Raw genomic sequence first — 13,810 nt, 5'->3', positions numbered from 1 at the left:
CTCTTAGAATATGACATTACTTATTTTATGTAAAATGTAACGTATAATCAGTTTAACACCGTGTCATACACACTACTATATGTATGAAGTGCCAAATGAAATTATATTTGCGTCAACGATTTAGAAGCCTTATTATTGACTTCCTCAGAACTATAATTGGCCGTTAATCATATATACTTAATAGTTTACTACATTCAAGAATAACACACTAGTTACATGAGTTTATTAATCCTATATATCCTATGTTTATTTATCACTTCTAGTTTTCCTTCGATTAGCTTCACAAGTTTCGTGGTTACGTCATTAGATATTATGTGGTAGTTTTGTTTTCGAAAATAAACAGTAAGGATAATATCGCAAAATAAGAATAGTTCACGTGATTTATTGTAAATATTGCAATAAATAAAAGTAGTGTAAAGTTTCTCAACCCTCCCACCAACTCCACCATAAATAACACATATCTCTCCCATCTCTTCTTTGTGGAGGTTTCACAAACACCACCAATCTTCTTCTTCTTCTCTCATCATCTTTTTGTTTCTTCTTGGTTTGATTTGATCAAAGCCCTTCTCTCGATCAAGATCATGCTTAGCAAAAGAACCCATCCCATGATAGGAAAAATATCTGAGCTCCTCGTTGGCGTGAACCGATCTGCAGCCGCAGCGGCTCCTTTCTTGGACGTCTTGATGACGAGCCCTAGAAGTCCACTAGATTTCAAGATTCTCCCTCAGATATCTCAAAGAAACAGCTCAAAGAGATTCTACGATGACAATCTTGGTGGGTCCGTTGGTCTAGGGATAGTGGCCGCACTCGAGAACTCAACCACTCGTCGGATCACCAGCGTATCTAGAACTGAATCGAACCAAACCGGCCGGTCTGATCCGGTTCAGTTCATGAGCCATGTAGGTAGCTCGGATGAGGAAGATGAGGAGATGTTCATAATGGACGAGGATGATTATACGTTGGTGACGTCTCACCATGGTCCTAGTGGAACTTGTAGTACAAGGGTTTATGACAAAGATGGGATTGAGTGTTTCGCAAGTAAGATTAACGAAGAACGTCGTGAGAGACTTTTCGTGGTCGATGTGGGTACGGAATCTCCAAAGAATACGCCGGAGTTTCAGGGTTTGGGTTTCCTCAATTCGTGTTACTTATGCAGGAAGAAACTTCAGGGTCAGGACATATTTATTTACAGGTATAAATAACTTGGAAATAAATATAAGTATTTTATAATGGGTTTTGTAACGCCATTTTTGCATTCATTGATTTATTTATTTTTATTTTTTAATGCAGAGGAGAAAAAGCTTTTTGCAGCACTGAGTGTCGATCGAGTCATATAGCAAGTGTTGAACGGAAAGAGAGATGTAGATCGAAGTTTTCAACCTCTCCTTACACCGTCGGTCAAGTTTTCTCCGCCGGAGTTTTAGTGACTTAGCCGGAGTTCTTCTACTGAGTATATATAATATATATATATGGGGGATCAGGGTTAAATAAAATAATAACTAGGCATTAATAATATGCGAGAGAAATAAAGTAGCATATATATACACATTTGACATATATGTCCATATAAATGATATATGTTATATGGTGGAAACGAAATAACATGAAAATTTTGGGTGAAAGGGGGGGGGGGTGTTTATGAGAGAGGGCTAGTTTTTGATCGTCAAGATGGCGAAAAATGGAATAATGCTCTTGTTTTCTTTTTAATTCTTATTGTGTTTTGTATTTGGTGCTTATTAACATGTTAAAATAATTTTAATATCATCTTCAAAAAAAATAATTTTAATGTTCAAATTGGGTTTCCATTATTCATTCGTGTGTCCTTAATTTCTTTTAGTGGATGTTTTGAAAGGTGAATATATATCAGTGCTCCAAGCATCATATCAAATAATTGAAGCGAATATTAGCAACAAAAAAGAAAGGAACGGTGAGAATCGTTTACAAAATTCTACTAATGATAAACACTTGTTTGAGATTAATTATGATGTATAACTGTATATAATATGAATGGTTGTTGCAGTGTTGGTTTCTGTGTGGTTTCTTCATCAATCAACTTGTGAAAGATACAAAAACGATAAAATATAAATATAATAATAAAATAATGTTGACCTATACGGAAGAAGCCAGCAATGAGAATACGCCCAAAAGAGGGACATCATTGTTGAGTGGTTGGGCCCATAAAATTCCAATTATTAATTAATTAAATTATATAGAAAGAACACGACAAAACCTAATTTCCTTGTGGTCCTTTCATTTAAACTGACTTGCATGCAAAAACTTAATAGTCTTTGTTCTTATAAGAGCTGAGTCCTACCTAATATTTAAGCTTTTGGGGCCATCAATATGTTGCTCAAGTAGAATATGTTCGATATAGTGTGTGGAACCTAAACCCCACGATATGTATTTGAGGGTATTTGTATTTTAAAAGTTAAGAAAAGATAACTAAGTCACAAACTCTTTAAAACAACAATGATGTAATCAAAGTTCAAATTGACAAAAATAGATTGTATTGATGATAATCAGGTTACAAAATAAAGAATGGTAACAAGAATCAAAATGTAATCGCTAAGAACAAAGAATTAAGAGAGCTCGATGTATTTCTGGGAGAGCTCGATGTAAAGTCGATTTACCGTTTTCCTCTTTTTATACTTGTTTCCATTGTTCCCATCTCCGATATATCATCTTCCATTTGCTCACACGATTTTGGATATCTCGAGATTCCTTTGATTTGGTCTAGAACGAGCTCGTAGTTTTCTATCGAGCTCGAAGCATATCCTTAAAACTCGACCCATTCATCACTTGTTTACATGACCAACTGTTCAGGTTCTGACTTCGATGCTAGATTAGAGTCCAACAGTGTGATTGCATGTGTTTATACTCTTATATATGAACAAAGTTTTGTTTTAATTTAATTGAGTTATTTAGTTTAGAAAAAAGTTATCTGAATTAAAACTATAATTTGTTCCCAATATTTAGATCTTTAAACTTATATTATAAGTAAAAGGAAATTTCTAATTTTGATTATATTCAAATGTTTGTTTTAATTCATTATTTAACAAAAGGGTTGAGAAATCATTGCGTTCTAAGATAATTTCCAACTCATCTTTATAATGTAGAAAAAAACATTAATTTTTTATATATTTTCATTTAAATAGAAAAAAACTATTATAAATAATTACATTATAGCAAAGCCATGTATAAATTTCATTATTTTAGAAGAAAATATAAAAAGTATATGTGAGTTGGAGATGCTTATCATTATGTTTTCACTTGTTCTATTCTTCTAACAACTTCGCTTATGTCTAATCTCTCATCTGGATTACTTGCAATACAAGCAGCCCCGATCCGCAACAATTCCAGCATCTGTTGCATCGAATCAGTACTCTTTACTATCTCCGGATCGATAAGTTCTTCTCCTTTCTGTGCTGCCATCGAAGATTGCACCCATTGAACTATATCCGTCCCGCCTTTACCGTACTGAGAAGGGAACTTCCCTGTCAAGATCTCCAGAATTATAATTCCAAGGCAGTAGACGTCTGATTTATGCGAAACTTGTTGGTTCTGCGCAAATTCTGGTGTCTTGTAAGCAAACAATGTCTGAGATGCAATGTTTGGCTCGAGAAACGGTAAGAATGCGTAGTCACTGATCACTGGTTTGTAGTTCTCGTTGAGCAGAACGTTGCTGGATTTGAGGTTACCGTGTGGGAGGTCGTAGGACGCAAACTCCTGGTGCAGGTACTGCATCCCTTGGGCCACGCCTTTGATGATCTTCAATCTTGTTGCCCAAGTTAGCTCCGAACGATATTCCCCGCTATCACCTTTGAGAGAAAAAACCCGAGAGATTCAATTAGGTTCCTTTGAGTATTATCCACCAGGCTTTTATATTACTGCTAAAATGTTTTAAAATGGCAAAAAATCGCAGTTTAAAACTATTAATCTTAATGATTAATTAACTTTTTTGGTATTTTATTCAGTAAGAACTTATTTTCGATAAAAAAATATAAAATCTGAGTTCTAAAACTTATAAATACAGGTCTAAAAGTTGTAACTTATAAATCATATCATTAAATATATTAAAAAACTAAGCAGATGTTTTCCTAATTCCTCTCTAGTTTTCTTGCTTTCTTCGAATTTAAGTAGTAGAATTCACACACAAAAAAAAACCTTATCCTGATTAAAGGAAAAGCAACAATTTTTTTTTTTTTGAAACTTAGAAAAAACATTATTGCATGCATGCAGATTACCGTGTAAGACGTAAAGCAAGCTGCTGTTAGGCATGTATTCAGACACGACAAGCTTCTCTTCGCGCCGGTAATGATACGCTAGAGGTGTAAGAACATTAGGGTGTCGGAGTTTCCCCAACCGTCTCATCTCAACATCGAAAGCTTCAGGTGCGAATTTATTCATATCCCTAATCCTCTTCACCACAACAGATAATCCATTAGCCATCACCGCCATGTAAGCTGATCCAAGGCTACCGCTACCTAGCACCTCGGCTGCAGCCTTCATCAGATGAGGCAAACCAAACGAGCCCTTCTCGTTATTCACCATCACAAGGTCACTCATCCCTCCACCTACTTCTCCTCCTCCTCCTACACCACCTTTCTTGGTCGAACCAACATCCATGTTTCCACCGCGGTTCTTGCTTGGTTCGGGTACCTTGACTTGCAAGGCCTCTAGGTCGCTTAGACGTTCTTTGTCAAGCATACGAAACTCGGCGTTTATCTTTTTCTTTCGCCTCTTTATAGCGCCCACAACGATAAAGAACGTGAAAAGAAACGTTAAGGCGAGCATGATCGCGTACACAATGCTACTCGCGTGGGTTGATTCCGGGTTAGTCGTCGGTGGCAGGGTGATTTGGCCGGATGGCGTTACCTCAACAGATTTACATTCAATGTTTATTGACTTCCCGCACACGTCTTTGTTCCCTTCAAAGTTTGCGGTGAGATTTTTCCTATTTGGGATGCTCTCAGGGACCTCTCCTCCTAGTAAGTTGTCTGAGAGGTCGAGGATCTTCATGTTCTTGTTGACGTCGCTCAGTGGAGGTATCTTTCCAGTGAACTTGTTACCTTGCAGGTGAACCTCCTCTAGGTCAGGGAGCTGCATGATGGAGGAAGGGATGTTTCCCACGAACTTGTTGTGGTCAAGAAACAGCCGCTTGAGCCGTGGCAAGTCCTTAAAGAAATCATCAGGGATCTCTCCGGAGAAGCTGTTGTTAGAGAGCATGAGAGATTTAAGGCCGCGGAGCTTGGAGAAATTTGGGAGATGGCCAGAGAGGAGGTTGTTGTCAAGCCTAACGGTCTTAAGATTTGGGAGAGCCTTTAGGTCATCGACTTTAATGGTTCCTGTGAGACCTAGCTGCGTGACGTGAATCCCTGTGACTGTTAGACCCTTGTTGCAATAGATACCAAACCACTTTCCACCGCAAGGATCTGTTCCTATTTTCCATGAGTTTAGGTCTCCTTTGGTTATCTTCACCGAGTTTTTGAAGCTCACAAGGGGTTCGGCCTCGCTTATGTGCTGCAAAGAAGGGGAGATCCAGAAACACATAAGGAGGATGAAACTGGGAATCAGAACAGCAGCCATTGGTTGTTCTTTTTCCTTCCTTTATTGGTATTTTATGTCTGCAAGACAAATATTTATGATGGTGATGATGGTAGTATATGGTTCCTTGACAGGTTTACTTTTGTTTAGATTGTGTTTGTTGTTCATAAGTTTGGACATTGTTTGTTTGAGATGGTTGTAAGAGTGACATTTTGTTTTGTTTTGGACTGTCAAAATTATCTGTCAAAGTTTAGTCTTTTCTTGTCTAAAATAGCTTCTTCGGTATTCCTTTTGGTTGTTTCTGAGAAGCTTAGCAAATTGTTTTGATAAAGATCAGAATAAGTAACAGAACTTTTCATTTGTCTCTGGTAGGCATAGGTATTCGAATACCCAATCAGCTACATATATATCGATTATATCGAATATCGGTTAAAAAAATTTCATTCAGACTTTATAAAAGATTGAGTTCAACTAAGATCATTCCGGTCCGAATAGATTTAGTTTTGATGTGTAAAAACCAAAAAATAAACCGGTTATCCATTGTATCTGATACGAATTCAGATATTTTGAACCAAAATAATCAGACTAATGTAAACTCATTACATATAGTCAAATTGGTTATTTTTTATTTCAAAGTAACTATGTATACAATTTGGTTTGGTATTTTATATCTAAATTATCTAAATTTATCCATAAATATCTAAAATAACTATTTGATTTATGATTTTAATTTTATGCACTAATATTATTATATGTATGATTATAACTAATATATATATACACTTATATGTTCGAATATATTTAAATGCTATCTCAGTGTGGACCGGGTTTAGTAATTTTTTTATTTGAGCGGACCCAGTGGAGTTCTAGATTCTAATTTTTGGTCGATTCCAAATCAGTTGTTGGGATGCATAAATTATGCCCAGCCTAGTCACTGGTTATATGCATCCTCTTAAGGCAGCATCAAAGACATACTTTAAACGAAAAGCATAATCCAAAACTCCAACGTTCAAAGAACACAATAACCGATTATTCACTAACTAATTCTAAAAAATATATTCTATTAATAGACTTAAAAGACAAAAGTTGAGTTAGATTCTGTAAATATGGTCAGAAGTCAGAACCAAGCCCCAGTATGGTTTATGACGACAATAATAGGCTTAGCTTCTGTACCAGAATAAATACTAAAACTTACACCTCAAGCCACTAAAGTACCTCAATGTGTGTCGTCTAAAAGCTATCAAAACGCTGGCTTTGCCTCAAGCCCTTATATCATTGCAAAAAGGATTTCATTCCATGTATCAGGAACACCAGGCAAGCACCAATGGAGGCAATCCTGAACTCCTTTCGAAGCCGAGAGACTAAACCGCGATATGTGACCTTCATCTCTGATATGAGATAACGCTGTTATGTCCAAAAGCTTAACACCTGTGCCTTTCACCGCATGACCCGCGCTGTAATCGCTAGACTCCTCTTGCAAAACCTCTTTCCCTATAGACATCGGTGTTGTGTTATTGCAGCTCCCTCCAGTGTTCCACTCCCCGCCCACGAAATGCCTCGGCGAAAGGCTTCTGTAGAACGCCTTAAGACCCGGGTGGCGAGGGAGCTGCGAGCTAACCCAACCAACCGTGCTGTGGATCGTGAAGTTCTTGGCGTTCCCAAGAGCGGCTAGCTTCTTGTTAGCGTTGGGAAGGCCGTTCAAATGCATCACCCATCTGTTGCCGTTGAGCTTCCCCCGGTTCCAGTGGTGACCTGTGTTCATCACCAAGACGCTAATCTTATGAAGGTATTGGCGTAAGAAAGCTGGCGGGCGGTCGAGATGCATAGCGTGTTCGGTTAAAGGGTCAGAGATGTTGAGCGGTTGTATGTCGCAGAGGGTTGATGACCAGTGGTATAGCACCGTTGTGTTGGTTTCTGGGAATCTGTAGGCCCAGCCGTTAGGACGACCTCCACCTTCGGGAGTTATGAACCCAAACTCTGGTCCCACGTCGAGGACGTCGGGTCTCTCTTTGCCTCCGGTGATCATACACATCATGGATTGAAACTGCTGTCTTCCTAATGAGTCTCCAACGAAGGCTAGGTTCTTGTTCTGCATCCTGAGGTTTGTAGAAAAAGAGTTGATGGATGGGAACATGGATTGAAATGGATAATGTTTTTTTTTTTTTACCTTTTCAGGAACTTGGAGCCTTCAAATTCTTCCATAGAGCAGTCTTTGGGTTGCCATCTTAACCTTTCGAAGGCAAAGTCTGTGCGCTGCATTAACCTGCACGCCCACATGGAAGCAAGCCATTGTTTGCAGTGAGATCCTGAATACAAAGGACGGTGGTGGTTGTCCACAACCCACTTCCCTTTCGCGTAATTACAAGCTGGGGATAAAAATGCACAAAGCAACATGTTATTTTGCATAGGACGGAATCATAATTAGACAGCATCAATGCAGATAGATTAATCATGTCCTGTTTCAGAACACTCATAAGATACTTTCACGCATCATAACACTGAGAATGTAAAGTACAAGATTCTCTACCTTTATTGGGGATGCGAGGTGTTGAAGTACTAACATCATCTTTCTTGGCTACGAACTGTTCAGTCCTCTCTGGATCTGAATGAGTCTCTTTAATATGTGTTGTCTTTGTAGTTTCGTCTTCTCTAATAGCAACCTCACGTTTCACCTCTTTGGTTTCTTCTGTCATAAATAAGCCAGGGAAAAGAAAAAAAAAAGTTATGCTAAACTTAGTTTCTCCGATATTCAGAATACAACAGACTCGCAACTCAAAAAGGTGCAAATAAACTTTTGAGGAGATTACAAGATGGATGAAAGCGCTGCTGTAATGCGTTTGGACTTTACCTTTGTTTACAAACGGAGTAGCTGATGAGTATCTGTCTTTAGTTTCCGTATTCAGTGCAGTAGGTACTCTCTTAACCTCTTCTTCTGTAAATGACAACTGAATAGGTCATATATATATACCCCAGGATCTAACTGTACTATTAGCTTCAAGAACATCTACAGTACTTCATGAAACATAAACAGGAGAGATTACAAGTGAAAAACAAAAATTATACTGTAAATAATTTTAGACCTATGAAAGATAGATAGGAGAAACTAAAAGTCAAATTTCATTGTCATGCAGATTTACAGAATCAATGAAACATTGTTCCAGCAGTCAAGCGATCTAACAAAAATGTAGTAGGAAGAGAGTTCAGTGTCATGGTTAAACCTGTTTCCAGCTTTAGAAAGTGACTTTCAGGTGGAAGAAAGGCAGAGTTCGGAGTTGTATCCCATGTCCATATGACGACGGTTGCACAAACAAGCACAACAAGCACAACGGATATATCCCTAGCCTTCCGCCTAAGTGCTCCTCTTTTCATCCTAAAAATAAAATTCCAAACAAATAATCTGTAAAAGATTTCATTCCGTCACACCTAATAAGAGACTACAGGGAAAATGATACAAAAAAAAAAACAAAGGGTGGCAGCCGTGGATAAATCCTGAACAGTAAGATCACATCACTACCCATCAAAATGCTTGTCTTATCATAGCAAGAAAAAAAACTACAATTAACTAGGAGATGTCTACCTATTTCTATGGAGAGGGGTCATGCTTCTTGGAGTTCCAGTGAAACTTACTTTCACACTAAGAAGCCAATGTTGAGTGTGATTCTTTCAGATATCTCATTTAGGAGTGGATTCCTTGCCTAATCATATAAGATATAACTTGTGTTTAGCTCGGAAAATAGAGAAACAAAAATCATTTTTTACACATTGATCCCATCACAAGAGACACCAAAGCCAAAATTCTTTTTGGTAAAACAAAAGTACATTTTTTTTTGGCATTAAGTGATAATTATTCTATACACAAATAGCTAAATTAGCACCACTCCTACCTACCAAACTAAAACTGGTAAAAACAAAACACGTATTAACTGAACTGATTAATTCACTACTAGTAGTAGTTTGATCCCAATCTAAAGCATAATCCAAATCACAAAAGCAACTAAACCCATCTCCTCAATTTTACTAATTAGAGGAAATTTTTAATTTTCAAGCATAATATATATCTCTCTCTGCTACGACAAAAGGAGACAGCTTTGTGAGCCGACATAAACAAAACAAGTAAAGATCAGATCGAAAAGAAGAAACTGTATACACAAAAACGAAACATAAGATGGAGAAATAACCTGTGAATGAATCTCCGAGCTTTAAAAAAAAAAAATCAAATCAAATCTCTTCTTCTAAATCGAAAGAAACGAGTTTTGGAAGAAAGTGAATTCAAGGGTTGCGATAATTAACTCTCTCTCGGAGACGATGGATTCCGAGAAGGCGTGTTCAGAGGAAACTACGTTGGAGAAATCGAATTTCAGATTCACAGAAAGAGAGAGAGAGAGAAAAAGAAAGGAGATTTCTCCTTAATTATATGTTATGACCCTTAATTATGAGTTTAATGACTAAATTAAAAGTCTCTTTTTCTGCAATTCCTTCCTTATTTTGTCGAAAATCCAAATTAAATTATTGTCCCATGTCATAAAAGGGTTTAGTGTTCTTTGGTTCGTTCACAAACACAATCATCACTAACGTTGTTGGTTAAATCTTAACCTCTGGATCATGAACTTCAAATTCATCACTAACGTTGGCTAAATCTTAGCCTCTGAATAACCACCTATTTTTTATTCATGCTTCACTAAATTATAGTGTGTTTTGATCACGGTTCAATATGGTTCGGTCGGTTTAAATTTAGTTCAATAATTTGATTTAATATATTTTTGGTGTATAGATTTAAAAATAATGTTAGTAATGTGGAACGTAACTAAAATATAAATGAATTTAAAAACATAAAACATATACACTAATTTTATGTTTATATGGATGATTTATAGATTTTTAATAGTTTTAATTGTTTTGATCAGTTTAATAAATTTGAAATCTAATCCAGTTACGTGACCGGTTCATGATCAAACCAATTATTAGACCTAAGTTAACTATGCAACTGGTTCATGGTCAATCCGGTTCAACCGTAGAAAAAGAAAAAAAAAAGTTTTTTCTTTTAAATTTTTGTTTTCGAAACTTGAAGCAGGGAAGTTTATGAAATTAAACCACCACTCAAATTGGCCCAACAAGGCCCAAATGATAGTCCTGGAAATTGTGGGAATCACTCAGAAAATTACACTTCAAAAATCACGAATGCTCCTCTCCTATAAAATACCCACGAGCTACAAATCCACATAAACTTTCTTTTCCTCAACATTTTAGTTCTAATACGAGATGTTATTACAATTCAAAGAATAAAATTTGTTTTTATTAATAAGATTGGAATTTCCTCTCTTTGATATTTTAGTATATAGTAGTATTTCATCTGCTTTTGTCAAATCACATTGGTTTGTTATAAAATATACTAGTCTTTAAAATCTGTCCCCAAAAAAGAAGAAGTAATCTGTGTGGTTTATAACTACAAGTAGAAAGCTCTATTTGAAAATATGTACATCGATTTTCTTCTCTCTTTTTTGTGACATGCATCAATTTTCTTATAATACCTTTTTATTTAGTACCAAATTGAAAGACCTACAACATATTAGTATATTAAATCATAAATTTGATATTTGCATAGTTCAAATCTCAACGGTTTTCAAATAATCAAGATTATAAACTTAATTGTTGACCCATTGGTTGATTCGTATGTATTTGGTTGTACACTTGTATGATCTGGAAATGACATTGTCCTAATTAAAAAAAACAATGTGCCAAGAAAAACCAGGGAAATGTGTTACACGGTGGAGATTAGAAGCAAAGTATACCAGTAATAAGTGGGTCTTCTTATCATCCAAGACAAAACCATGCCAGCTGTAACTCGGTTTGCTTTCACTGGTACCACAACATTACACATATAACTGATGTTATTACATTTGTCTTAATGTTACCGGATTACTATAACTTAAAAATGGCCAAAACTAGTCGTACTGCTCCATTATGTTTGTATTTGTTGTACCAACATATATGGAGAAACACACTAGCGAGCGACAGAGACAGAACATTTTGCGTCTTTAAGAAACCGATTCTAAAACGTAACTATTTTTTATTGGTTACCACCTTCCTTGCGCTTGTTTAAGAAAACAATTCTAAAACGTAATTAGCTATGAAATCTAATGATTGATTATCAAATCAACGTTTTCTTTCTTTTTACTTATGATGATACGCTGGATTCTGCACGCCTGTCTTTCTAAAATAAATATACTGTACTTTTTATAACACATCCTAAGAATGTAAAAAATCAATATAGAGACTAGGAACGGCTATTGCAATTAACATAACGTATCACAAGTTTTGCAAGATAAACTCCATAAGTACATACTTTCTCACTATAAGAAACAAATGTACGTATTATATTATTTAAGATTCCGTAGTCAGTCATAGACTCATAATACTTAACTCATTATTGGCAATTTGGCATCAAGGGAATAATATATAATATTGTACACTTGCGTACTAATTGAGGTTGCAAGTACTAATCTTCCTTTGAACACCACGATACGATTCCCTATTGTTGTTATACACTATCTTTTACTAATGTTCAGAAAAAGAAAAATAGACATTTACACAACAAATTACTCCAGAAAACAAAGTCTAGGAAAATATTTAAGTTTTTGACCAATACCTAATTATTTATGTCACTAAAATTATCAAATGTTGAACTCTTCAGTGGTTTATTCAGTCTAGATTCAGTTGTGTGAGTATTCTTGGTATTGTTCCACCATCCAGAATTTCTCAATTACACCATGTTTACTTTAATATGGTGGAAACTATCCAGAGTATGAAAATGTGTCTACAACTACATGATATATATGATAATACATGCCACATATACGAAGTAAATAAATATATGATGGCAACATCACAGTTGGGTTTAATTAATTTTAATGAAAACCATCGAGAGTATGGTGATGAAACTTACATTCTAGAAACAAGTTGAAGATTTGATGTGAAAGGAAATATAGGTGATGAAACTTACATTTTAGAAACAAGTTGTGCCTGCTTAGCTAAAGATCTAAGGTCTTGCTGAAGTTCAATACTTGATCAATGTAACCAATCTTTTTGCTTTTGACTATCTTCTGTTCAACTACATGTTTGATTTGGTTTAGTTATTTTTAGCGTCTAACTCTTTAGGAAGTCTTAGAGTATACAAATCAATATTTAAGTAACGTAAAAGATACATTTGTAATTGCACTTGCAGAACATATTTGAAAAGGATAAATCCTACATTATATTAGTATGTCATCAAATCTCATCGGAAAAACGATCTGATCTCACCCCTAAAATATATAGAGTTAAATCGACTTATAACCAACATATCACACCTGTAACAAAAACTACAATAGTGCCATTACGATGCACGAGCTTGCCTTCAGTTTAATTCAAGAAGTCAAAAGCTTCTGATTTGGTTAAAACCTCCCCTACAGTTGTGCAAATTTAGCAAAACTCCAATCTCCACAAACGGTGGCCAGAGACGTAGGGTTCCTTTGTTTTACACGTCAATTTTGCAACAATAATTATTTTTTAGGTTGCATAAAATAATTAAATTATAGGTTCATTTGACAAAGAAACATACACTGAATTTAAACAAGTTACAAATGTAGGAAGTTAACCAAAGACACACCTCGCCAATTGAGATTGCTTCAAAGACTAGGTACCTTCTCAGCTCCATTGGAAAACATGGACCACCTATCTTTTTGTTTGGATCCGTTAACATTTACATCGATCCATCGACGGATAACCTCAATTTCAGGTCCACATTCCCTATGCATATGGTTTCAAGCAACCATCTATTGACATTATACTGATGGTTGTTGATGAAGTAAAGTCAGGTAATTAGTTAGTTTTAGTAACATATTCTTCTCCTTTAATCGCCCCACAATGTTGCCATACGTTGAACTATTTGCTCATTCTTATTAATTCCATCTCACAGACAAGAGGCATATTCTTCCTTGATTATTTTCTCTCTCTTAGCTCATAAATAAAAGATTTATAGATCTATTCCCTCCGGTTATATAGCTTATTTCTTGGTAATTTATTAACATAGCTATAGCCTTTACCACACACTTCTACAAAAAAGGATCGAATCTAGACTAGGTATAGGTTATGATCAAGATTTGTTTTTACACATGAGTAACCATGGCCGATATATCTAAAGACTCCAAAACTAATTGTGAAATATGTTAAAGACTTAATTGTTGATATTAAGGTTTTTCCCAGTATATATGAATTCGCATCAAGTTAT

The 13,810-nt window shown here is 35.8% G+C and overlaps 3 protein-coding genes across 7 annotated transcripts; 1 reads left to right on the top strand and 2 right to left on the bottom strand.

Moving 5' to 3' along the window:
• Nucleotides 1-349: 349 nt before the first annotated feature.
• Nucleotides 350-1,794, top strand: LOC103851370 (FCS-Like Zinc finger 14). Of its 2 annotated transcripts, none has more exons than XM_033285448.1 (2): nt 350-1,229; nt 1,633-1,794. In XM_033285448.1, the coding sequence occupies exon 1, from the start codon at nt 582-584 to the stop codon at nt 1,200-1,202; it is 621 nt and encodes a 206-aa protein (XP_033141339.1). In that variant the 5' UTR covers nt 350-581; the 3' UTR covers nt 1,203-1,229; nt 1,633-1,794. The 2 variants fall into 2 exon arrangements, with proteins under 2 accessions (XP_033141339.1, XP_009126470.1); XM_009128222.3 differs by having other exon boundaries at nt 377-1,192; nt 1,291-1,794.
• Nucleotides 1,401-6,318, bottom strand: LOC103851369 (pollen receptor-like kinase 6). Its single transcript, XM_009128221.2, has 2 exons — nt 4,245-6,318; nt 1,401-3,818 (listed from the first exon to the last, which is right to left on the bottom strand). Exons 1-2 carry the CDS (start codon nt 5,584-5,586, stop codon nt 3,259-3,261), a joined length of 1,902 nt encoding a protein of 633 aa, XP_009126469.1. The 5' UTR covers nt 5,587-6,318; the 3' UTR covers nt 1,401-3,258.
• Nucleotides 6,319-6,558: 240 nt separating this feature from the next.
• On the bottom strand, nt 6,559-13,676 carry LOC103851367 (protein trichome birefringence-like 16). Of its 4 annotated transcripts, none has more exons than XM_009128218.3 (7): nt 9,723-13,676; nt 9,122-9,239; nt 8,763-8,914; nt 8,393-8,476; nt 8,072-8,227; nt 7,712-7,910; nt 6,559-7,640 (listed from the first exon to the last, which is right to left on the bottom strand). In XM_009128218.3, the coding sequence occupies exons 2-7, from the start codon at nt 9,142-9,144 to the stop codon at nt 6,812-6,814; spliced, it is 1,443 nt and encodes a 480-aa protein (XP_009126466.1). In that variant the 5' UTR covers nt 9,145-9,239; nt 9,723-13,676; the 3' UTR covers nt 6,559-6,811. The 4 variants fall into 4 exon arrangements, with proteins under 4 accessions (XP_009126466.1, XP_009126467.1, XP_009126465.1 ...); XM_009128219.3 differs by having other exon boundaries at nt 8,072-8,230; nt 9,172-9,239; nt 9,723-13,668; XM_009128217.3 differs by having other exon boundaries at nt 8,072-8,230; nt 9,723-13,667.
• Between the last annotated feature and the right edge of the window lie 134 nt (nt 13,677-13,810).

This window comes from Brassica rapa, chromosome A02 (assembly GCF_000309985.2).
Source record: "Brassica rapa cultivar Chiifu-401-42 chromosome A02, CAAS_Brap_v3.01, whole genome shotgun sequence".
Taxonomy (NCBI): Eukaryota; Viridiplantae; Streptophyta; class Magnoliopsida; order Brassicales; family Brassicaceae; genus Brassica; species Brassica rapa.
The sequence above is the reverse complement of the archived record's forward strand: the minus strand, read 5'-3'. Positions and strand labels throughout refer to the sequence as shown.